A 26,256-nucleotide genomic window follows, 5' to 3' on the forward strand; every position below is an offset into this window, starting at 1 on the left:
CATACACACTCTATGCCATTCTCCACATTTCCCAAAGAAGAGCTGAATCCTTCTGTAGAGTTGGTTGAGAAAAATGAGTAACTGGTTATATAACTAAAGGTCATGCTTCCAAGTCAACAAACAGGATGCATTGTTTTTTTAAACATCATGCTACTTCCTTTAGGTATTGCCTGTAGGCCTCGTAAGTTTGTCAAAAAATAAACAAAAAAAACCCCAACAAATTAAATATAGTACTTTAGGAACCTCTGGATGTCACTTTTCCCCCTGTGAATCTCACTGCTTGAACGGCCTTATCTTGCTAGAGGCATGGTGCTAAAAGAGGAACTGTGTTTAAAATGGTAGTTGGAAATAGAGATTTTGACCAGTTGTTGTTATGCATGGAATCTTTGGCAGGTATTGGGAGTGCTCTCCCAAGTTTCCTGGCCATAGTCCAGCCTCAGTAATTACATTCTGCCCACCTAACTTTTATTTGTGTTTCAATCAAATGTAGAGATAGCCTTGGTATTATTCACTCAGTGATTATGGAAAGTAGTATGAACTCTTCTGTTCCCTAACAGTGGGTGGATTAACTCCTAAATTCCTTTTGAAAGATAAAACCTATTGATAAAGAATAGACATTCTAGAGAGTTGTCCTCCTGTTAGTCTAATAATAATTTTACTTGCAATTTATTGCCCGAGACCCTTATGGAATCCATAAATTGTCTTTGATAATAATGACAAATTTATTATTGGAAAACCACAATGGGAGACCTGATGACTGGCTTCAATGATGTTAGGCTTTCAGGTCAAGTCAGTAAGTATAACTGAGTCTTACTAAACACACTGGGATAGGCACTATGGAGAATACGAAAGAATCTTATAAGCTTGGGAAAATAAAAAATACCCATTAAACAACTAGAGAATAATATAAGACAATGTTTAATAAGATGGTAGATTGTGTGGTGTAAACATATAAGTGATACAGAAATTCAGAGCTGAGAAGGTCAGAATGGCCTGGAGTAAGGTCAGAAGGCTTTTTAATTGATGGGAGTTAAACTGAATGTTGAGGGAGTATAGGATTTGAAGTAGGGAAGAAAATAGGGAAGCTGGAGAAGGTATTTCTGATAAAAGAAACAACTGACCAGAAACACAAAGACCATGTGGTAAAAAAGTATGGGAGAAAAGCATCTTAAAGAATAACTGAAAGATAAGATTGAATAAAGTCGTGATAGGTAACAAGACGTCCTAAATACAGAATTCTATACCACATCATCTTTCTACAAAAAATGGATAAAAGTAGACAAGTTCATGAGCAGAAACTAGAAAAAATTTCTGACAACCACTAAAACACCAAAACCTCATCATGCACAGACTCATTTCACATTGGTCTTTTACCTATTTCTGTATTGTTATATTTTTTATTTTAACATAAAACAACCAAATATAATCACCTTGAGAGATAGCTTATGTATATTGTATGTTTCCATTCCAAATACCATTTTAAGGATTTCTTCCTAATTCAATCACATATTGGTTGTAGTTACCCTCCTTCTAGAATTTTGATTCTTATCTAGCCAATCTTAGAAGTGACTTGCTTAAGTATCTCTAAGAGGCTCTTAGGTATTCCTGGAGGCTGCCTAAAGAAATATGTGTAAGCTAAGGGAGCTTTTAATTACATTTCTGCTATCTTCTTCAAGATAGTTGAGTCAAAGCTTAGAGAAAAGAAGTTGTGCTGAGGGCATGAAATGTCTGTGTTGGGATGACAACCTCCAATAAAGCATGGGTAGCTGCTGTTGTCTCTGCACAGACAATGCAGAAAAAGCAATTCTAGTGTAAGCATAGGTCAAGAAATGCCGCCATTGCTGGCTCAAAAAATTCTAGTTGGACACCACCTGTGCCATCATCTTCCTCCTTTATTCAGGAGGAAAGAGATAATTTTGCCCCACGCAATCTCGCCTGTTTATTTTCCACTGGAGGGGTGCCATCTCACACTTTCATTTCCTTACTTTACCAGGAAGCCCACCTCTTCCCTAGATGGGTTAAAAATAAGTGAAAGTAAATACATTAAGTGAAATAAATGTCAGAGTAGCACTGGAGAACAAAGTGAGAACAAGGAGACTTCCAATAAGAATGGAACACCTCCTACTAATGAAAAGAGGAGGTCCACACAAACAGAAGAGCAGGCACTGTTCAACTTCTTTCAGTTTACTTTTGCAAACATTTCACACACTGTTCTTTTGACATGCCCATGAACACTTCTCTTTCTGCCCTCTCCCCACTTCCAACTGTCAGCTGTCTGAGCTCTGCTAATCACAAGGGTGAGGTTCAACTGGTGAAAACATGTTGCTGCAAGAGGAATGTACCCTTTGACCTTTTTCCTTTTGTGCCGGCTGCTCTAATATAAAATTTCCATTGTTGCAAAGCCAGGAACCGTTTTTCATTTTCCCCATCAGCAAAACCTACCAGTGCTGTGGCAAAAGGAAAAAAAAAAAAGCTAAATTATCTTGGTGGAAAATGGCTGTTCGGCAGCCTTTGTGAAACTAATGCAGCCACGGCTTTCCCATTTCCTATAATTTAGCCTCACTCTTGGGGTCACCCATGCTATGTTGGACTTAAATCGTTTTCTGTTTTTGCCCTCTCCTGGCATGTAACTCTTAAAAGCATTTCTGCATACTGTGGATGGGCTCCAGCAATCCTAAACCATTTTTCGATGTATCAGGATAATTTCTTTTGACTCCCACAGAGTACCCATTAAAAATGGCCCATTTTTTGTACTTCCTCTTGAACAAGTGATGACTAGCATCATACTCAATTGACTTTACAGGACTTACATTTAGGTAGCATTACTTTAGAAGGATAGGGGGAATTCTACCCCCAAAGGGCTATGCTTTGTGTTAGTAGATATTACCTTGTTTACTCCTAGGTTCTACTGTGGCGCTATAACTAAGTAAATGAAATCCACCTCTCCAGAGAGGATTTCGTCTAACCCCAAAACTTTAACATTTCTATCCTTTACAAGTGAGAGCCAAATTGTTTTCCCTGGTGTGGTTTCAAATACTTTTCTTCTGAAAAATCTGTTTTTGTTTCTTAATCATAGAACATTAAGCAAAAGCCTCGATGCATCTCTTAACAAAAATCACCCCCTATATCCCACTGAGATGAAAACAAAACACAAATGGTGTGGTCAGACTTTAAATCACTGTGAAATACTGAATAATAAATAAAAGAGGCAAATAGATATTTGCCTGCAATAAGGATAAATAAAAATAACTTCACTAAACGATTGTCCACTGAAATAATATCTTCCACCCAGCTATCTAATGGCTTATTGTGAGAATGACTCGAAGGGATTTTAATATTTATAACTATACTTTAGTGTAAAAAATGATTTTTTATTAACTGAATTAAGTGTTTAATTTCTGATTATTACTAATGAATTGTACTGTATGTTTGAAAAGTGTACAAAAGTATACCCTTCACATGGCTATAGACCGACGATTATTATCTCTGAGGAGTGTTCTGAAGCATTCATAATTAAGTTAATGCACATTTATCATATACATAAACAGGGATACAGTTTGGTTTTTCTAGAATTTCTCTTTTTTTTTCAGATAGCTAAATGACAAAGAGGCTCTCAGATAGATGAACATGTTTATCATAAGGCCAAAGAGAGGCAAAGATGAAATGTAGGCTAAATAAAGCTGAGGAAAAAAGTAAAAATAAAAACAAACTGTGGGACGTCTCTGCTCGAACATCTCTGACATAAGGTCAGAAGAAATTTCAGGATAGAGTTCTACTTAGAACGAAGCTATTCTAAGTGGCATCCCCGTACCCTCACTACTTTATAATCACCCTTAAGAAGTACAATACTTATAGAGACCAGATTTGAGATTCTGGCTGTAGACATGTAATATTTGTGGCTTGATCTGCAGGGCTCAAGGGCTGGTGTATTCATTGAATCAGAATGTGGCACAAATGTAGTCGTTAGTCATTCACTATTTTGAGAATCCAGTTGATTATCTCTCTACTTCTCGTGCTATAGGATAGAATATTTTTTGCTTATTTAGTGGAGTTTGGACTGTAATTTTCTAACATTGTTTCTTACCTCATTAGCGTCGTTGTATGTTTAGCTTTGCATATAACTGCACATTGTCCCACAGAAGGTTTGTGTCTTTGTACACTTACCTGCCAGAACTTTATTCCAGTAGGAACCTGCCATCTGGATTTCTTTGCACCTCTCAGTGCTTCAGTGTCTCACTTGTAAAATGGATGTGAAAATAGAACTTCGTGAAGTTCTGTGAGGGTTAGGTAGTTTATGACATGCCAAGGACTTAGAACACAGTCTGACATAATAAATATTAGTGTTGCTTTCTCTTTTTATTCTTCTGTTCTTATCAATCTTACTTGGGTTTCTTGTTTGTTTGTCTGTTGGTCTGTCTGTCTGTTGGTCTGTCTGTCTGTCTTTGGTTTCCTGGAAAAGTCTCAAACACAAATGCATTGTCAGTTCTTGCATTGTCTGCCTCCCCTAATTGTAAGCAGGATATTTGCATAGGCTCCTATGAAAGACTACTATAGTCTTCAAATAAAAAAACTGAAGCTTCTTGCTCCTGGAAGAAAGATATTAGAATAAGCAAGGGACATATGTCCCAGGATTTAAAATACGAAGCGGGAGGGATATGGCACAGGTGCATTTTTCAATGAATGTTCCCAATACAGAAAACTAATCATAGCCTCAAAATACTAAAACCAAATTCATTATACATCCTATGTGTTTCTGCCTGTATCCCTGAAGTCTGAAGTACCCTGCTATCCTCTTGTACTTTACCTCAACTTATTTTTTATGATAATTAATACTTCGTATGTGTTCTCATGCTTGGTTTCTACCAATGCTAAGAGCTAATATATATGGATCAGAAAACTTAGGTCTTAGGTCCAGCTCTACCACTTGCTATCTGTTTACCCTTGATTACGTTGCTTCAACTTTCCTCATCTGTAGCAATTATCAAAAAGTTGTTTAAGAATAATGTATTTGAAAGTATTTTGTGAACTGTGATGCTCTAATGGAGTGTAAGGTAGTAGTGTTATTATCAGTAATAATAGTAAGCATTAAGAAAGGCTTTGGCTTCTCGCCTTGGTGTACAGTGGAGGTGTGAAGTCAAGAGGACCAGATACAAGTGGGGCACGTTCAGGAGACTTGAATCAGCGCTTTATTCATTCCACAGATTGCATGATTGCAAGATATGATCGCATGTCTTGCCTTGTTAAATACAAAGTAATAGTGTTGTGACGATTAAATGAGATAATATATGCAAAGCACATGGGATAGTGGCTAACATCCAGGAAACACTCAGTAGGAGTTAGCATTAGGTCTGCCATTTAATAGCTGCATGAGTTTCTACCAATCACTTATTCTAAGGTTGGCTCTTTATTTTAAAAAGAGAATAATAATTGTCATCTCATGGGATTTTTGTGAGGACTATGTACATTATAGCACTTAACATAACTTTGGTATATACAGTGTTTACTAAACAGTAGCTGCTATTATTATTATTATTAATGGTTGTAGTAGTCATAATAGCAGCAGCAGCAGCATTAACTATGTGCCTGGGTAGGGAATACTGCAAATTATTTAGTATGGAAAGATGAATCTGCACAGATAAGCAGAAACTTCCTATCCGGGTATCTAAGCATATTTAAAGATTTGATTTTTTTTTTTTTGATTAAAGTTATTGGGGTGACAATTGTTAGTAAGGAGATTTGAATTTTTATCTTGAAGGCAATAGTGAGCCATTGAAGGATTTTTTTTTAATCAAAAGAAAATATACTTGCATGTGTGCTTTAGAGAGTGGATTGGAGTGAGGCAAGAGCAAGAAACAGGAGACCTGTTAGAAAGCCATTGCAATATTACATGTAACGATGTTGTCTACGGTAAGGTTAGTGGTAGTGAAGACAGAGAAATCAACAGATGTGAGAGAGAGTTATGAGTTGGTGTAACAGAACTAGTGATTGATTATATGGGTAAAGTGAAGTAGCAGCTGGAAATAAGGATGCAGATCGGGCAATATAAACGAATAATAGGGATCAGGAATTTCTCTCCTAAGCCCTAAGTCCCTAACTAAAGCCTCTTCTGGAACCATGTTAGAAAGAACTGAATGTTATCCTCATTCAAAATGCATCTTAAACTTGTTATAGTTTGGAGAAAATGTATTGTGATTACACTCATTGTGATAAAGAGGATTCATGAGATCCTTAATTTTCACCTTAAAAAAAAAACCACCCAGTTAATATTTTTCTTTCTTTGTATGGCATGCACCAAGCTCCAGGATTGCCCAGGGCAAAGCCACTCGGTTGTATAGTAATCATTAAGACATCCCCATCCCGCAACTAGTACATCTTGACTTATCTGATGGTAAACCAAAACCATCATTTTCCAGATAAAAGACAATATATATTTATTCAGTGCACACTCAAAGCCCTGTGCTGGATCCTGGGGGTCAGGGTGGGGTGGTGTACAAACATAAAACAGAAATGAAATAATTTTAAGGAGCTTATAATCTGTAGGGATGAAAAAGACATTTAAATACATAATTATAAAATAGGCAGATGGTGATTAGGGGCACAAGAATTCATATATTCTACATTCCCTTTTATGGTACTTAACCCTTGTGTTCACATGTCTATCTCCTACATAAAACTATGAGCTTCTAAAGGTGTAAAGACTGTCTTATTCATTTTTATGCCTTCTTCCCCCCTAATGTAGTGTAGTTCCTATAGGAGATCTGAAAATGTTTTTTAAATGATAAGTATAGAAACAGGGCTTCAAAATGTTGAAGGTAAAGTTTTCACTTGACTGAGAGGAAGTACAGATTTTAAGGAAGGGTTCAGACGTGCAGAGGAGACAGATGGGGGACTTCAGTCAGCCACCATGTTAAATAGATGACTCTAGAACAGAGCACACCAGTTAACCCCGGAGAAGAGGTAAAGAACAGCATTTGTGATGTCGGAGAATCACCTTTTTCTTAGTATGAAGAACAGACGGGTTCAACTAAAGAATAGTCAAAGTCATTACGTTTCACTGAAGGACAAGGAACAGTCCAGAGATTTTCTGTGCAATAAACCATCACTGTATTCTTAGCTACTGCACTAAAAAACACATGTAAACCAACCCCAAGTTTGCTTCACAAAGACAAAGTCTTTGGTCTACTAATACCACAGTCTTCTTTTCTGAAGACTACACCTAGCATGTAGGAAACCAAGGATTCCACAGTCCAAAAATTAGGAATCTTATCACAGCTGAACGTGGCCAAGGATGGGGAGGAATCGAGGAATAAACCTACCCACAATAAAAGAAGAAAATAAGTTAGCCAAGAAAAACAAACTTTGGATTTAGCTCTTCATAAAGACCTTAGGGAAAAAGATAAAAGTGCTTCTGCTAAAAAACTTAAGGAATTTTCATATCTGAAAGACTTTGCCTAGAATTTAGTGTGTATGTGTATTGTATACCCAAACACACATTTACTTTAAGAAAGACTTTCCTCAAATTTTCCTCTGTCTTTAGACTGTTGTTACTCATTAGTATTTGTTTTCTTTCCAGTGCACTCCCAAATGTGGTTCAGGATTCAAGCATCGGATTGTTCTGTGCAAGAGCAGCGACCTTTCCAAAACATTCCCAGCTGCACAATGTCCAGAGGAGAACAAACCTCCTATCCGCATCCGCTGCAGTTTGGGTCGTTGCCCTCCTCCTCGCTGGGTAACAGGAGACTGGGGCCAGGTAAGGCCATTGGACTGTGGGCTCCTGCTGAAGCAGTAGCACCTTGAGACACTTGAGGTTCCTGATTGGGTCACTGTAAGCGCTCAAGAGATGAGTAACAACACAGAGAAATCTAGGTATAAGACACGCATGTGAAACAATGCACAAATAGCAGCAGCTGCACAGAAACCTTAGCCATGTTTCTCTCATTTGTTCCTATTCTTTGGTTCCCCAACATTTTTATCCTAAAATTAAAAAGCAAAATAGTCTAGATGGCCAGATTTGAACAAGTTACCAAACCTTTGGATTCTAGTCTCAACCCTCTCAACTGATTCAAGAATGAATCAGTTAATACCAGTATCTTAATGTTCTCACTCACAAAAATAATTCCTCTTAATCTCTCAGAAAGGATGTGTGTGTGTGTGGGGGGGGGGGGGTAATTAGTTTGATAATGTGATTGACAGTCTTTGAAATATCATTAATATTTATTCTTCAATGGATTTTTCTGATGGTGACGATGAATTGTATTTTGAGATGTAATTTTATATTAGACCCACTTCCATTTTATGTTCCAATTCCTATTTTTTCTTTCTTCTTTTTCACTTACTTTTAAATTAAATTATCTTGCTGAAAGCCACCTTAAATCCTTTAAAAGCAAATTTGTATTTTTGGAGAGAAGGAAAATTAGGTATTGTTCTTTTGAATGTCAAAAAAGAAATCTATTAAGTTACATTGAAAAATAACGTTCCAGAAAGTAAATGTTTAGACTGTCAATGCCCTTTTGCTATGGTTTTATAATTAACCTGTAGCTAGTCATTTTCTAATATCTGAGATCCAAATAAATTATAATGGCATGTGGTAACAGTGGTATGATTTTGTCTGTGCTCCGTGCCAGCCATTACTTATTAAAAATGGCATTTCATAGAAGTAATTATCAAAGTTCTGGCCAAAATTCAATATTGCTAGAGTATAGCAGTATCTATGGACCTCCTTTGTCACATTGGGGGAGATAAAAGAAGTATGATTATAAAATAATTAACATTTGCATTTGTATAACAAATAATAATTTGGTTTTATATAACATATATACTTTAATTGACAAAGTACTTAAGTTGAATACACATGAGCATTGTATGCAATTAAGTGTTTCACTGTAGAAGTATACGGTTTCACAATATATAATTGATATAATATTAAAGAATCAGGACAAACATGGTCTCATAATTTTTATTTAAACCAGGTAAGAATTTCCTTCCTTATACACTCTTCCTAGCAATGCACTGCCAGATAAAGTTCAGTTGAAAATTTTTGCATGTCAGTGATTTCACCAAATTTACAGTTATCAATCTGAGATTATTTCCTTAAATGTTGTCAAGTCCTTTTCTTCACATTTACAATTTCAATTCAGTTTCCTAAAATTGAAATCAGCCAGTGAAAAAGCAAAGATGCTTTAATACATTTTTATGGTACATTTATTTGCCATTATGTATTTAGAAACTTAAAAGCGTCTATGAATGTCCTTGCAAGTCCTGTATGTGCTTTTAGAGTTTTGGCAAACAAATCCAACAGGGCGTTGGTTTGTTTACCTTGTAAACATCACGGTGGCTTGTCTTGGCACCCCTTTGCTCCTCAACCCTTTGATCTCAAAGCTCACAGCCTTTCGAGTATTCTGGGTGGCAGGCCCAAAGAATAGACCCCGCTTCATTCTTCAGCCTGTACAGCTGATCAATCCCAGTTAAAACCACGCCACTCAGAGAAACTTCAATCCTGAAATAACTAGATTCCGGAGTAGATTTACAAAAACAAAACAAAACAAAACATAGGGAGACATGCTAATTGGCTAACACCAGACCACTTCTCAGGTTTGTGTGGCTGACAATACCTTAGAAAACTAGAGGTACTAAATTTAAGCTCTTTTTCTTTTCTAAACTGGCCTTATTGCCAGCTCCCACAGTAGTCCCTGCTGTTACACTGAACTAATATTTTGATCAGTTTCAGAGCACACCAATAGACTATCATGTTGTTTGCCCACAAGCCTATAATAAACAGCAAGCAACAGTGATGTGCCTGCCCTGGAATCTCTGGTTATTCTACTTCATGGGGATTTTCTGATTGTACTCCTATTAGAGTTCACCAGCGCTGCCTTGAACTGTTGTCATAATAGTCCAAGAAATCTCCATCTGTTATCTTCTGCAAACTTTGTTGTTTCCATTTTTTAGGGTAATAACACTGATCCTTGAGTTTCCAAACCAGTTCTATATAATCACGCACCTCTCCAAGATGCACTACATACAAGCTTTAAATGCTAATATATGTGATATTTGAAATGACATAGTATCTTTTTAACCTCCTCAAAATTGTTAAGATCAGTGTTTTGTTTCTCTCTGCCTTGGGTTTAGTGTTCTGCTCAGTGTGGCCTGGGACAGCAGATGCGGACTGTGCAGTGTCTCTCCTATACTGGGCAGGCGTCTAGTGACTGTCTGGAAACTGCTCGGCCTCCATCGATGCAGCAGTGCGAAAGCAAATGTGACAGCACCCCCATTTCCAATACTGAAGGTGAGTTTCCCATGGAAAGGGGGCCTGTGGTTTCCAGTGACGCACCTAAATTGGTTCCCAGGTTTTGAAGAGCCTCATAAAACCACCGTTGTAGTATAGTTTGCATAGAACACTTGTGAAAGCTGCCTATGTATTGGATATGTAAGCAGAAAACCAAAGTTTTTTCCTGATTCTTCCACCAACTGTCTGACCTTGTTAAGTCACTTAACCTTTCTGGAGCTAAGTTTACTTATCTATACAATGAGAGATTGGAGTGAATAATCTCTAAGGTCACATCCAAACATTTTATGAAACTACTTACATTTTAAATGAGAATTTTCTCAAAGTAGAAAAGTAGAAAAAGATAATTATATAGTAGTTTATGCAGGAGGACAAGGTCTAAAATATCTTCGTTATATGTTGGGAAATCCCTTTATTAGTAGCAGATGCCCACCCAAATTCTGAATTTTCTTATATCTTCTTTAAATAGATGTATTTTATTTATTCAGTTAGGCATTCATTTGAAATTTCCTGAATGCTACTATGTGCATGGTGCAATAACAGAAACTATGGTATAGAGATAAACATGGCATAGGCAGGAAGATCAGAATGTCTTCTCGTGAAAATTGAGTCATGATCAAATACATACACACAAATATCTGAAGCCATGGATTTAAATTATATAAGAAATCTAGCTCTAGGTCTCTGCAAAAAAAAATAAAAAATAAACACACACAAAAACAACAACAAAAAAACCTAACCTGAATATAATTTATTATTTTTCAAATGAAAATGATATGTTCATAAACCTTTTACAAAGAGATCTATTCCTTTTGACTAGATTTATCCAGTTTGAAGAATTTTCTTTAAATCCTTTATTTTTTTAATTAAAGTTTATTGGGGTGACAATTGTTAGTAAACTTACATAGATTTCAGGTGTACAATTCTGTAATACATCACCTATATATCATATTGTGTATTCACCACCCAGAGTCACTTCTCTTTCCATCACCATATATTGGATCCCCTTTACCCTCATCTACCACCCTCCTAAATCCCATTTTTTAATGTTTCCATGGGAATTTTGTTAGGAAGACCAATCATCTTGTATGACAGGATGTAGAAACTTTGCATCATTGCAAATGGTCTGGTTTTTATATCTGAGTCTCAACACAATATACTTATTCTGTAATTTACTCTTTCAAATAAGTATAGCCTTATCCTACATTAATTGAAAACCACAACTTTAATGACACTTGTTAAGAATTGTGGGGGTTCTGAGATTTTACTCCACTTGCAAGCTAATCCAGGTTATTTACTCTGCCAGTGGGTGCTGACAGAAGTCACAAGACTCCTGGATCACAGACAAAGGACTTTATTATGATACAGCAAGCAGCATGGCCTTAAAAAAAGAAATCACAACTTTAATTTGCAAAATCTCTGGTTCTAATGCCATCTGCTTCTTTTTTTGTCCCTTTGATAAGGGACATTCTGGAAAGCTAACTTGCTTTCTCTTGAGAATGGCTCAAAATCCATGAGAAACAAGTATTTTTCGTAGTAAAACTATCTCTTTTAAGTGATCTAAATAAATACATCTGTCTTCTATAAGACTGCAGTAAATAACTTTTATCCACTGTAAATTATTAGCAATCAATCACAGAGGTTTGGAAGTCTGTTTTTCTGTCAGAGTTGGAAGATAAAATGTTCAGGTGGAAGAGAGGATACAACTATCATATTAAACTACTGTATGTTGGGTAGTATGTTAGGCCCTTTATAGTTATCATCCATCTTACGTGTCTCATATACATAAATACCTGTTTGTGTGCGTATTATATAACCATGACAGCAACCTTCTGAAAGTTGATATTCCTGATGAGGAAACAGGCACAGAGAGAGATAGTGACTTGCCCAAATTACAAGACTAGGAAGTAGTATAGTCAGGATTTGAACCCAGATGTATATCAGTTTCAATGACATTCATATGCTATTTGTAATTTACTCTTTTTCTTTTTGCGTATCACCTAAAATAATTTATATATATATATATATATATATATATATATATATATATATATATATATATATATATATATTTAATTATAGTTGACAGTCAACATTATTCTACATCAGCTTCTGTTGTACAGTGCAGTGGTCAGGCCTCTATACAAGCTATGAAGTGAACCTCCCCCATAAGTGCAGCACCCATCTGGCACCCTACATAATCTTTACAACATTATTGATTATATTCTCCATATTTTATTTCATTACCTTATCAACCAGAAATTACAGTCATGGGTATTGATCCAAAGAAATCCAAAACACTAATTCAAAACATACATGTAGCCCTATGTTTATTGCAGTGGTATTCACAATAGCCACGATATGGAAACAACCAAAATGCCCATCAATAGATGATTGGGTAAAGAAATTGTAGTACATTTATACAATGGAGTATTACTCTGCCATAAAACAAAATGAAATCTTACCATTTGCAACAACATGGATGGACCTAGAGGACATTATGCTAAGTGAAATAAGTCAGACTGAGAAAGACAAATACCTATATGATCTCACTTATATGTGGAATCTAAAGAACAGAATAAACAAGCAAATAAAACAGAAATAGACTCATAGAAACAGAGAAAAAACTGATGGTTGCTAGATGGGAGGGGGTTTGGGAGATGGAGGAGAAGGTGAAAGTATTAGAAAGTACAAATTTGTAGTCACAAAGTAGTCACAGTGATATGAAATTTACTCTTTAAAATTGAGTATTTTAACACAAAGACCGAACTTCTGGTTATGAAGTAGAGACACTACTTCTGGCATTCAACAGATTAAGGCTTAAACATTGCTGAAAGAGTTGACTTTTAACATGCCCACAATAATATATGTTGAAGATATGTTTAGAACTTCATTTTAAGCCATTTTGGTAATTTCTCCAAAAGCTTCTCCGTAGTGGGTAATTATACATAATCCTTGCCACTGAAAATGCAATGCAGTTCTTAGAGTGGGCAGAATATCATTTGTAACTGCACTTATTTCTGTCTTAAAGAAATTCTCTTAAAGTATGTAGTTGTTAATCTGATGTTACTTGGGTTATTTGTAGAAAAAAACTCACGGTCATTTAATCTGCCTGGCCAAGTAACCTTTTATTAATATTAACCTGAAATAAGCAGTGAAGACAATATTTTTAGCCTTTTCAGTAAAGGAAGAAACTTTTAGGAAATTATTAATTCTACAAAGTATGACTAATCTTAGAATTGTTATTTTCCTAAAGCTGTTGACTGATTTAAAAGAGTATCACTCTCCTTTACAAAACTAGAATTAAAGTACAGACAGTATGTCTGTTCTAACTTGTTCTGTGTTCTCTTTGGCTTCCCAATAGTACATAGTGAATGTATTTAAATACCTGAAACTATCTGTTCATTTTATCAGCAGCTAATTATTGAATGCTTACTGTGGCCAGCCTCTTCCTTTCATTATGGAAAATTCAAATACATTTATAAGTTCATAGTCTTACAGAGAAGATACTTTGGAAAAGAAAAAAGGAAGGTGGAATGTGTCATGTGGAGCAGTTTACACAAATGCTAGGAGGACCCAAATGAAAGGCCAATAGATTTCATCCTGTGGATGAAAGCAAGTTTCGTAAACTAAGTGGTCTATGAACCGGCCAGAATGTGTAGTTGGAAAAACTCAGTGTGCAACCTGGGAAAAGTGGATGAAATGGAAGAATTGAATCATAAATTGTCAGTCATAGAGATAAAAATGGGCAGATAATATCGATTTCAAAAGAGAAAAGGCTCTTACATAAAAGTAATGTGAGAGTGACCTGATATGGCTTCTGTAGATCAGAGCAGGGAGAGAAAAATGCCTTTTACTAAAGGAAAGTTGGGAAGAAAGTCCAGTAGTCCTGGAAGAAACAGGGTCTGGTTAACACAGAACCAGGTTCTCCAGCAGAACCAGATTTCCTTGACTTGTAGTGACAGGCTACTGAGAAACTAGTTCAGCTCTATCCCAAGCAAGACAGGGTAGGAGATCCCTTGGGATCTAAAATACAGTCTTCCGGTGGGGTCTCTATGGCTAAAATGGGCCAATGATAGAATCTTGAGAATTATTTTAACTACCAAAGTTTAGGGAATGGTTCCTCTCCTAACATTTTATTATGAAAATAATAAAAAAAGTTTAAACATACAGCACAGGTGAAAGAATTTTACAATGAACACGCACCATCCGGATTCTAGCATTAACGTTTTGCTGAACTTGTTTTGTATCATTCATATTTGTCCATCCTTCAAGATGATGGTTTTTAAATCATGTGCTCCATTTATCCAACCATTAATTCATTTATTTAGCAAACATACCTACCATATGCTAGGCACTGAGACTATAAAAGGAGTACGACAATGTCCCTGTCCTCCAACGGTGCACAATTTAGTAAAGGTGGCAACATGCAAACAAATAATTATCACAATATGGGCAGTGTGTAACAGGGGTTAAAAGAGGCTACCATGAGTATACAAAGGAGGAGGTAATCAGAGGCATTGTGGAGAAGGCAAGCTTGAGCAGGGCACTGGAAGTTAAGAGACAGTTTGCCAAGAAGACATTGAGCTATTGGGCATTTCTGGCAGAAGACAAGTGTGTACAGTCATGACACTGTGGGGATAGTTCAATATGTCCACCACAGGTTGGCAGATTAGCAGGCAGTGGAAATGAGCCTACAAAGAGAGAGATGGGGATTTGGTTTTAGAGGGTCCTATATGCCGTGGAAGGAAGTTAGCACTCTATATTCTAGGAAACAAGTGAAGGAAATTGGAGAGTGACATGCTAAAGATGGCAGGAGTGTAAAGAAGTAGAGGGAGGGTAGCCTTGTGTGGGAGAAGAGTTAGAAAGTTGTTCAAAGACTCAAGGCTTGAGATGATGAAGTCTTGAACTAAGGCAGATATGTTAGGGATCAAAAGGAGGATAACGAATTGGAACAAAGGAGAATAAAACGGAAAGGAGAATAAAATGAACCTGATGCACAATTAGATATGGGGATGAGAGATATGGAGGTGTTCTGTATGACTCCCAAGTTTCAAATTTAATCATTAATCATGATATTAATTGTGATAAGGAAGTTAGGCACCTGTAGAGAAATTAAGCACATTTGTCCTCAGAACCCATAATAAAATAATAGAATTTGAATAAGATTTTTTAAAAATAAAAACAAATAATGGAGAGAGATTGAAGAAATGGAGAGAGGTTAAAGCAACAATGGCTAATAAGAGAAAGAAAATCAGAAGTGGAGCATCACAAAATTAAAAGGAAATAGTGGAAAGGAAATAGGAAGAAGGGAGATAAAATCTGCCATGTTCCACATCTGCTTTAGTTTTTATTCCCAAAAGCCTTCAGCTAAGAGTTAAAGCATTATAGGCTTGATCTTGACAGATTGCCACTGATGATGGTTACACTGCATTGCTGCTGAGAGTGAATTATAGACATGCTGGGTATCATTGCATTTGAAATACTACTCAGAGTAATTTTTTAAAGTACATCTGGCAGCTAGGACTAGCCTACTCAAGCTCACCTGAAATTCTATCCCAAATGCCATTTTATTCATCTTTATGCAGTTTCAAGTTCTCTTGTAGTTTATACGGTGAGTCTTTTCAGCTTCTCAGTAGCACAAGGCACTCTGTCATCTAGTATTTATTGCTACCAGGTAATGATTCATGCTGTGCCATGAGCTGGTAACCAACCCAGGAAAGGTGTGATTACTGTACATTGGATTACCAGCCTGGCTAATGGTGGCTTTGGTCGTTCTCAATGTCCCTCAAGTAAATGACTCTGAGAAAGCCTGGGCAGCTCCAGAAATCTATAAAATCCCTGAAACAAAACAGCTACTCACTTTGGGTTTTAAAATGGCGTCCAGTGTATTAAAATCAGTGAAAGGAATGGTGAAGGTGAACTTTTTGATTTCAAGGAGGTGAGGAAGACCAGTTTTTTTTTTTTCCTTTGCCATTTTGAAGAGCTCTGATCTGCTAATATCTGATTTGAAGGGAACTCTGGATTTGTGTAGGGATCATACCACCTTGAGGTTGAAAGTAGGTGGCATCTAGGAATAAGACGAGGTAGGAAGAAGCATAGAAAGCAAAGAGAGAATGGAGAGGCTTGGTCCATGGCAAAATGAAATCAGAATAAAGTTCCATAGTTGATATCACCTTGCTTTGAGGACAAAAAGTTAGTGTCCTGTTCCCATTGCAATGAATATGATGACTTCCCAAGCAAAACTTGTTTCATCCTTTTCCAATCGGCATACGTAAAATATCCGGGGCTCAAGTACAATTTTGTTAGGAAAAGTACGCTGAGTCCACATCCACGCCGGTACCACACATGCAAATGCTCAGCCTTTGCCATCTCCCTTCTCACCAGGCTCTGCACGTCCATGAGTAGTAGCTTGACAGAGGCACAGCTGGTTGTACATTTGTAATCCAAAAGACAGACCCGTAGGTGATTTAGTCATAACTCTCTACTCACGGTGTTCTTCCTGTGAACTTCATAAAGAGCTTCAGGCACAGAGGGCATGCATCCTCCAAAGAAAGATGCTGAGTGGTCCAACCTGGTCATGGAAGAGTATGCCCCTGTGTGTCCCAGCTCACTCCAAGGATACAATTTAGGCAGGCTTTGCCATGTTGTATGCATTAGATGCAAGAACGCTGCATATCAGGAGTTGCTGTTGTGCTCCTTGGACTAAGTCACGTCAAAGTCACAATGATACTGAATACAACTGCATCCTAAATTAATAAGCCTCTGTTCAGTATGAGTATTTTGAAATCATGTCTTTTAGGTCTGGGTTTTGAAAGATTAATGTAAAACACCTGGGGAGAAACCCATTAGAACATCAATGATAAGTAGAGTCATGTGTTGCCTATGAAACAGGTTGTCTAATTTTATCTGTACCAAAAAAGCCCAGATTACCACTGAGACCCACTCCAGCATACCTGGCAAGTTACTTAAGGTTATAAGGAGGGGTCTAGTTCCCACTGCAGGGCCCAGGGGCTGACTTTCAGCCCTTGATATATTCCCAAGTCTCTCTGAGAAGAATTTAGGGATACTCCACAAATTGTCATTCCCACCAGAAGTCTCTGACCTTGGGTAAAGTAAAACTTTATTTTCAAGGGGGAAAAGGGTATATAAAAAACAAGAGACTAGATAGGTCCACAAAACATTTCCTAGAGACCACACAATAAAGACCTCTGACCCTTCCAAAAGCCTTGTAAGAAAAAGAAAGGTAGAAAGAGTGTCTTTTCATTCTTTTCCCAGGAGAGTTCTTAGTTGGTACATAATGATAGTAGTAGCGAAAATCAGACTCCTTTATCTTAAAATCCTTGACCCTCATGGCTCAGATTCCACTGCTTAAAAAGCAGTAGACATAAGTGTATCTGCATGAAGAAAATATGATAGTAAAGACCAAATCTTCAAAATAGATCAGTTACAAAAAGATTATATTACAAAAAAGATTCTACTTCAGCTAAAGGATTCTTTTTAATAGAGCTTCTGTTTATTTGCAGATTATGTATTACTTGGGTATAGAGAAACTTTTAATTTTTAGACATTTGCTAGAAATCAATGCCAACTGAAGATCATTCAGAAATTAAAACAAAACACAGAACATTTCTGTTGTTTTGATTTCAAAGGGAAAATGTAATTTAACTCATGTACAATTTTTCAACAATGGTTTTATCACCATTGTAAGCTGTACTGTGTATTAGCTCAAGGGTGGGAGTGAAAAGACTATTTCATATTTTTAATGGGCTTGGAGGATGACGCTGACTAGTGAATGATGAGTTTTATAATTAAGGCCTCTCAACTACATCAGCAAAATGTCAGTGAGTTAATCCAAATGCTCAACAAGTCAATCCACCCTAGCTAAGCTAAAAAGGTGACAGATGGGCTGAATGTACCAATATAATTTAAAACTGGTCCTAATATTTTTAAGATTACATTTAGCTTTCTATAATCATGGGACTTTAAAACTTCCCTGTGTGTCTAAAATCGCCTTTCACTTTCGTAATTTTACAAAATTTAAGGAGAAAAGTACAGCTGAAGAAAAGTATTCAGGCTATTCTGAATGCCCATGACCCTCTGTTCGAAAAACATTTTCCCCTTCTCTAAGATGGCAGAGCAAATCTCCGGTAATGAGGCACCTAACGGTTGACTTATCATCAGTAGTATCAGCTAAGAGTACAGAAGCAATGACAGGCAGAAACCTTTTTTCATTTAGATGCCAAGAATGCTGCCAAAATAGAGTAGTTTTGGAGTCAGACAAACCTGAGTTCTGGTCCCAGTTCTCAGACCAACTAGCTGTGTGACCCAGCATGAGTTTCGTAACCTTTTTGAGCGTCAGTTTTTCTGTCTGTGTAAAGCTGAGGTTTTAGATGTTTAAAAGGATTAAAAATATAAATATGTAAAGCCGCCTAAGGCAGTGCCTGGCACATAGGAGGCATTTGGTAATTATTTTTAATGTTATTCTTACTAGATTAAGCTCTTGTGGAGGTAAAAGACTGAGAGAATGAAAGACCAGTCATGGTTGACCTTCTTTGGTGAATAGATTTTCATCAATTCTGAGACTGATTCTTCCTGTTGGGCAGTCCCTAGAAGGCACAACCAGGAAGTGGGCTATTCCTCGGGCCTCCTCCTTTGTGAGAACCCCCTACACTCCATCAAGGCTGAATGTCCTTATTCAGCCCAGGAGTTACCATGTTGGCATCTCATCAAGGCCCATGTCTGAGTGTTGGCAGCCACTTCCATGCCCCCCCGCTCCTCCCCCAACTCCCCCCCCATCTTCCTTCAGGTCTCTCCCCACCCCCACCCTATCATCATTTATCTGCTCTTCGTTTACTATCTTTCTGTTAATTTGCTCGTGTGCCATTGGGTAACCCTTCCTGAGAGCCTATATACATTTTGATGTGGGTCCCAGAGAAACAATACATGATGGTTGTTCTCACAGGCAGATGTGTCAGTGACAATAAGAAGAACCGGTAAACTGAGTGCTTCCTCCACGCCGGGTGCTGTGGCATATGCTTTATAGGCATTATCGCATGTGAGCCTCACAGCATCCCATGAGCAGGTCTTACCACTGTTTCCATTTCACAAATGAAGAAACTGTGGTCTAAAGAGGTGATGTAACTTAGCCCAGGACTAACAAACACTGGGAGGAAGCAGTGCCAGAATTCACCTCCAGGCCCATTTGACTCCAGATCTGCTGCTTCGTACCACTGAGCTGTGCGGCTCGTACAGGCAGGTCCTGGGACACTCCTAAGCAGTTCCCACCTCCCTAAGCTTGACACTGCTCCCAGGACCCAAATGATTTCAAGTTAGTCAGAATTAAGTTAGTTGGGAATTAACAGAGGTGTTGGGAAGTTCACAGAGGGAACCCCTGGCAACTGGCCTCCAGCCTATCCCTAGGCTAGACCCTGCACCTATATGACGAGGAGAGACTTCTCATTTCCAGCACCCACCTAAAGAGCCAAACAATATAATACCCGAGTATATTTGTAATGGCCTAAATGGGCAGATAGAGGAGTAGCTGGAAAGAAACAATTTATTTTTGTTTTATTTCTTATTTATTATCTATTATTTAAGCAGATTCCAAAGTCTAAATCTAAATGGAAAATCTGTGAATTTGCTTGTATTTTGCTCATCTCAGAATTTTCCTGGTTCAGGAAAACTCTTCCATAAATGGAGTAGAGTCTCCCAATAAAGCCGTATAGATTCCCAGGAAATATTCTTCTTTGTTTTGTCTGCAAATTGACTTGTATCTATATGCCAGCATTTTCTCAGTAGTAATCTGAATATCGCATCCTTATGGAGAAGTTCAGAGCACAGCTCACTGTCATCAGGTGGTAAGAGATAATAGTAATCAATAGTGCTCCTAATAATTGTATTTCAATACCCTACACTTTCTGTACACTAGGTGGTAACGTAGGATATCCATGTTCTTCTGAGGGTGGGAACTCTCATCATCCCTGTTTACAGACGAGGAAACTTAGGCACAGAGAAGTTAAGCGGTTTGTTCAGACTCATAAAGTTAGTAAATGATAAAGCTAGGATTAAACCCAGGCCGTCTGGCTTCTAATTTTATTTCCTTGTACTAGTAAAACAACCAGTCCTCCTCTATCTGTTTATCAACTAAATCATTTTTATATTTTGGCAAAGAAGGTCAGAGCCAAAGTGTATTTTGTACTCCTAGCAGCCCCACCAAGCCCTGTTGCAAAGGCTGAGAGCGGTGGTCTCCTTGAGAGGGCTGCCCATTAGGATGGCAATTAGGGATGAAAGATGAGTGGGCTTGTGCCAGCTTTTCTCATCATTTTAATAACTGCATTGCTGTGACACTATATCCCTCTTGTATACAACTGATAAAAACTTTTTTTTCCACAAAAATATTCTTAGTCTAAACTTGTTTTGGTTACTTTTACTGGTTGTGATAGAGAGGAAAGAAAAAAAAGGTGACCTCTAAATTAAAAGACGTGGATATCATTTCACCTCAAATTCAAACTTGATTGACCAAACATCATCTCATCTCTTTATTTTACTTCAAAGTTTAAAAAACATTTTCATGCCTCTCCTACCTTCCTTCAGCCAAAACTGATATTTATTGAGAATCCCAGTGTGGAAAATTTCTATTCAAATTTTCTAACTATTATTCTCTTCGTGAATCAAATCTTCAGTAAGGGATTTGATGGTGGCAGAGCTTATATTTTCAGAGAATTGAGGGTTACAGTTTAAAATTTTAAGTCTTTCACTGAAAGACCCTTGAAAGTGAGATCAATACAATTTGTTACCTTTTCAATAGTAAGAACTGTAAACTTTCCCATTTCTTTGCATTTAGTTTTCCAAGATTAGCATATGGCTTGTGTACCATGTACTGGACTTCTTAGAACATTAGTGGATTTCCAAAGCCATGAAAAAAACAAGCAAATAAACAAGCAAACAACACCACCCACAGCTCTGTTTTGTTACACTGAACTCTGCCTGATTCTAATTACCTGAAACAATTTACCCAGGATGCTTCAATATAACCACCTGGAAAAATGAGGGTGGAACTTTGATTCTGGGAGGCATATGGAAATTTAATTACTAGGCTTACAAAGTATTTTAAAATCCCCAGATAAAAGTGACCAGAGGACTGGAGAAGAATCTCACTCTTAGCAGCAGCGGGATTATGTTGGGGTGGTGGGTATTGCTGAAAATCAAAGGTCTGTGTCCCTCTCTACACTGGCCTCTCCACCCCATCTTCTGTAACCAGCCTCAAAGGGAGATGGAGAAAGAATCATGTATTCACCTTCTGGCTGCAAGAACTGCAGGCTTCAACTGTGGCAGTTCTAGTACTAAGGAGAAAATACACATAGGAAAAAAGAAGGGCATGTCTCACTTCCAAATTAAAAAAAGACATTTCTACATGTTTCCATAACCCACAGACTGCTGCCATTTGAGGCCAACCCCTCCGAGTTTTCCTCTTTGTCTCGTGTAGTTGCTGAATCTAGGCCACTGTCAGCAAGCCTTTCATTCACCCAGGCCCGTCCCCATGCCTCCCAGATGCACACATTCTCCTGAGACGTGTACTTTGGTATCAAACAATGCAACTCATGTTTGATTTTGGATAACCTTGCACTGCTGAATAAAATAACCCTTGAGAAAGAGGCAATAAAAGCACTGTAAGAAAAATGACTCATGTTTCCAAGCTGTCTAAAGTGATCATTTATCCCAACAAATGGTAATTCTTTCAAGACACGGTGGGCATGCACCATACTTATAAAAGTGTGGGAGAAAAGCCTTGCAATCTTTTTTTTTTATTTTTATTTTTATTTTGTGTTACAATATATCAAATAATGTTTCTGGTAGGCTGTACCAGACAGGGTATGCTTAAAAACAAAAACAACCACCACATGGATGTGAAAGCCAAGATGAACTGGCGCAAGGGGCGGTCCTTGCCGAACACCCGGGCTCATTGGCTTGTTTCTGGCCTTGTTTATGTGCCTCTAATTGTTTTCCATTTTCTGCCTCCATTCGTTAGAGTGCAAAGATGTGAACAAAGTGGCTTATTGCCCACTGGTGCTGAAGTTCAAGTTCTGCACTCGAGCATACTTCAGACAGATGTGTTGTAAGACCTGCCAAGGACACTGACCCACGGAAAGCCAGAGAGAGAGACTTGTCATTTCCTCGTGGAAATGCGTCCATCAAAGAGAGCCACCCAGAAGAGGATTGATGTCCTTGCAAATGCATTACCCTGTGGAAAACGTAACCACTGGTCAGCCTTAGCTGACAGGATTTCAATATTATTTTAACTTCTGTGAAGTAGGATTTATTGATCCAAAGTGCTGGACACAGTTATTAGGAGGGAATGCCAGATTGGAGAGATCCAAACAACACAGGGAGACTTGCTTACTGTGGAACGTTTGTGTTCTTTCGAGTAAATCCAATAGCCTGTTTACCTCCTTGGACCATTAAGATAATTTTTATTATAGACTTAGCAATGACACTGAATCCATTTGTATTTAAAACTGTTTAAAATGTAGCTGTGATGACTTGGTCAACTATGGAAGTAAAGAAGATTCAGAAATCTTAAGTCATAGCTTAAAAATATGTACTATACTTTATCTCACCACAACAGCACCACCATTTAAATTCTAAAACGGGCTTTGAACTGTAATTTAAGGAGCAATTATAACTCAAAAGCAATGAAAGTTCGTATGATTTTCCTTCCTCCTACTTAATTTCCTTAGGAACGACCCCCCTGTTCTGAACACTGCTGTGAGCCATATATAAACTATATTAAACTGAACAACAATGAAGGACTTAGTTTGAAGCAGTGCATCAGTTACTGCAGCTGTGCGAGTCTATAAATCCAGTGCTGCAAGACTGTGGCCAACTCGCCATTGTGCGAGTGCAGCTGAGATTTCCATTAAAACTTTAAGAGAAAACCATTTCAGTTTCAGGCAGAAGCCAGACCTGGGGTACGGTAGAGACTGAGGGACCAGGCCCTTTGCTACCACCACACAGGAGCCTCAGCTTGTATTTGAGTTGCCCCAAATCACTCGTGTTTACATCCGCACCAGCCACAGAAAGGCTTCTGCCCCACTGGCTTGCTGCGTGCACGTGGAGCTCACTGAGACAACGACCATGCAAATGATAGACTGGCTCAGTGACAACTAGACAGACCCTTTTGCTGACAATTACGATGGGTTCCAGATGTCCCTTCTTTGATATGGCAGAAGGGCATTTATTTATATGAGAGCAAGTGTGTGTGTGTGCGGGCGCTTTTGAGTGTATGGGTAGGTGAGTATGCTTGCACATAAATGTGCTATTTCTGTGAGTTTTAAAGTAGGCAAGGGATAACAACCAAAGAAAAAAAACTCATGAAGACTAGAGATCATCAAGCCTAATTTTAATAATCGCTCAACCAAGTATTTTATACTTTTTATGGATACTCTGAATGGCAATTAAATGTGAAACCCAGTTGCTTAGACAAGTCAAATTCTAGCATCAAATTCACCTAAATTAAATTGACTAGCTCATATTCTTCCTATCCACAAGTTTCACATCATGCTCATCAAAAAATCCGACAGTGAGATTTTAAAAAAAGAAAGGGATAAAAAAGAGGGTACTTATTAATATTCTGTACTTGAACTCTTGTAGCTTGCAGCAGGTTCTTGATGAATGTGCTTTGTGCCCTACACGTGTCCACCGTGCTACCCCAACACCTCAGACTCAAATCAAATGGCTGCTTTGTAAAGACACTACTTGCAGCTAAAGAGTGTTTGACTTAAATCCATCTGTGTGCTCTGAAACTCCATGTCAGGTGCAGCACGTATACCATGACCTAATGGGGATGATTAGGATTTTTCAGCAAGGAAGGGAGACTCACAGATTTTAAAAACCAATCCAAACTTCAGGTTTGCTGTGGAGAGTTAGCACAGGATGTCATTCCACACGCTCCGTCACAGTCATCTCTGTCTCATCACTTGCTTGCTCTCAATCCACAACTCACGTCCCTAACCTTTCCCGAGAGAGCTGTTCACGATACATGAGAGCTGTTGCCAGATAGGGGCTATCTCTGCTGCCCTCAGAAGACCAGCCCGCTGTAAGTGCCATCTTAGCCACGCAGTGCAGGGAAGGCAACCCCAGCACTGAATTCCATTGGTGCTTTGCAAAGAGCATTTAACATGGTGCTAATGTGACCTAGTGAAATAAACAAAAAGGGTGGTTTCTGTGGCATCTTAGGCATAGGTTTGCTATCGGGATCTGCTTTCCTCCAACATAAATATCAGCTCATGTTTTTATTTGAAGAAGATTTCTTACATGACTGACTAACGGCTATTTGTTACCTCACCTGGAAACCAACCTTGCGAGGGCCATCCCCCTGGGCATCACCTAGCCCCACGCTGGTGCTAGAAGAGGAGGGCAGCCAGTGTCCCCCTGCGGTGGGCACCAGCAGCAGAAAGCTCCCAGGGGCAGCATCAGATTACCTTTTCAGAAGGAACCAAGCACAGAATTTAGCAGGACCAAACATCTTCAGATAGGCCCTGAATTTAAACCTGAGTGGGGAAAAACAAATCACACTCCACAGTACATCACAATACCGCTGCTATTCTGTAGCCAGCTACATGGCTACCTGACGCTCTTTTCCTAAATAGTGACCCTAGATCAGGGATGTCCAAACTTTTTTCAACGTTTTTTACCAAGGGCCATATGCGGTAAAAATACTCAAACAGCCAGGCCACTCACTCGAGGTGAAGTACGTATTGCCTCACCTGGTTTATTTAAGTAAACTAAATATAGTTTTGGAATTTGCTGCTGGCCAATTAACAATGGATCGCTGTAGTTGGCCCGCAGACCACAGTTTGGACACCCCTGCCCTAGATCATCAGTGGAGGCCGAGCCAGCCTCGCAGGCCCTCCAAAAGTAATGAACCCTATAGACTACTTAGGGAACCTCAAGAAAGCTGGGACCCGTGGCTGAGAGCAGTATCTGCCACTGGCATACAGGCCTGCCAAAAATCAAAAGGTAAATGTACCCAACTGATTAAACCTCTTGAGACACATATGACTCCCCAAACACTCCATTTCATTAGGAATATTTTTATTTGAGTGAATGTCACATAGGTATCCTTCATAATGCAGAACGAAATTACCTTTGTATTATTGTGATTAGTTGTTGCTTATTATTTTATACTCAGTATTAATGTGGTACACTGTTACTTTTTTTTTGCTTTTGTAAATTATATTCTAATTTATTGCCATGTTTCCTAACACGTGTCCTTCATTCTCCTGCTTGTAATGAAAATGAAAAGTCATTGTAACACTTGATGGAGTGAAATTCCACACCAGGCACAGATTTTTTTTTAACATAGATAATTTAGTAAAAATAAAAATTCAGCTTATAAGAACGATTCAGATGGAAGTTGTCTATTCTCTGAAAAGCTGGTGTTGAACTTGCTTGGATTACTACATATACATTATCCAGATTTTTCAGTTACTATCCAGGATTGAGTTAATTTGTTGTATCCTTATTACCCTCCCCAGAGATGATATCCATTTGTAATATCTAAATGCAAGAGCTTTGGGTATTTCGGGGGGGGAGGAGCAGTGGAGGACTATTTCCTCAGATGCCACCAGCCAACTATTCTAAGGCTACAAAGGAAGTCCAGATTGGCCACTGCCACATACGTCCAATCACTTGCTTACAACTCTTTTGCTCTTTCCTTTTTTGCCTTCCATGTAAATTCTTTAGCATAGAGGAAGATGCAAGATATTTCATTGTGGAAAGGATGCTAAACAAAACAATTCGTACTTGAAGGATTTTACTCCTCAGAGTCAATGGGGAGCCTAGAAACATGATGGACATATTGTTCCACCTTCAGACAGTCTCTGCTGAGCTGGGGCACACTATCACATGCAAAGGTCACAGCAGTTTCTGACACTCAGCAGCCAACATTCATGCTTGGCAATTTGAGT

General features: G+C 38.2%; 1 protein-coding gene across 1 annotated transcript in view; it reads left to right on the forward strand.

Moving 5' to 3' along the window:
* The window catches only part of ADAMTS6 (ADAM metallopeptidase with thrombospondin type 1 motif 6), a 263,654-nt gene extending 237,977 nt beyond the window's left edge, over positions 1-25,677 (forward strand). The window contains exons 23-25 of the mRNA XM_081054061.1: positions 7,574-7,750; positions 10,129-10,285; positions 22,317-25,677. Of these exons, the coding sequence (XP_080910187.1) occupies positions 7,574-7,750; positions 10,129-10,285; positions 22,317-22,426 (444 nt within the window). The 3' untranslated portion in view covers positions 22,427-25,677. The remainder of the gene's footprint in view (positions 1-7,573; positions 7,751-10,128; positions 10,286-22,316) is intronic.
* Positions 25,678-26,256: the final 579 nt, after the last annotated feature.

The sequence above is a fragment of the Rhinolophus hipposideros genome (assembly GCF_964194185.1).
Source record: "Rhinolophus hipposideros genome assembly, chromosome: 7".
Lineage (NCBI taxonomy): Eukaryota > Metazoa > Chordata > Mammalia > Chiroptera > Rhinolophidae > Rhinolophus > Rhinolophus hipposideros.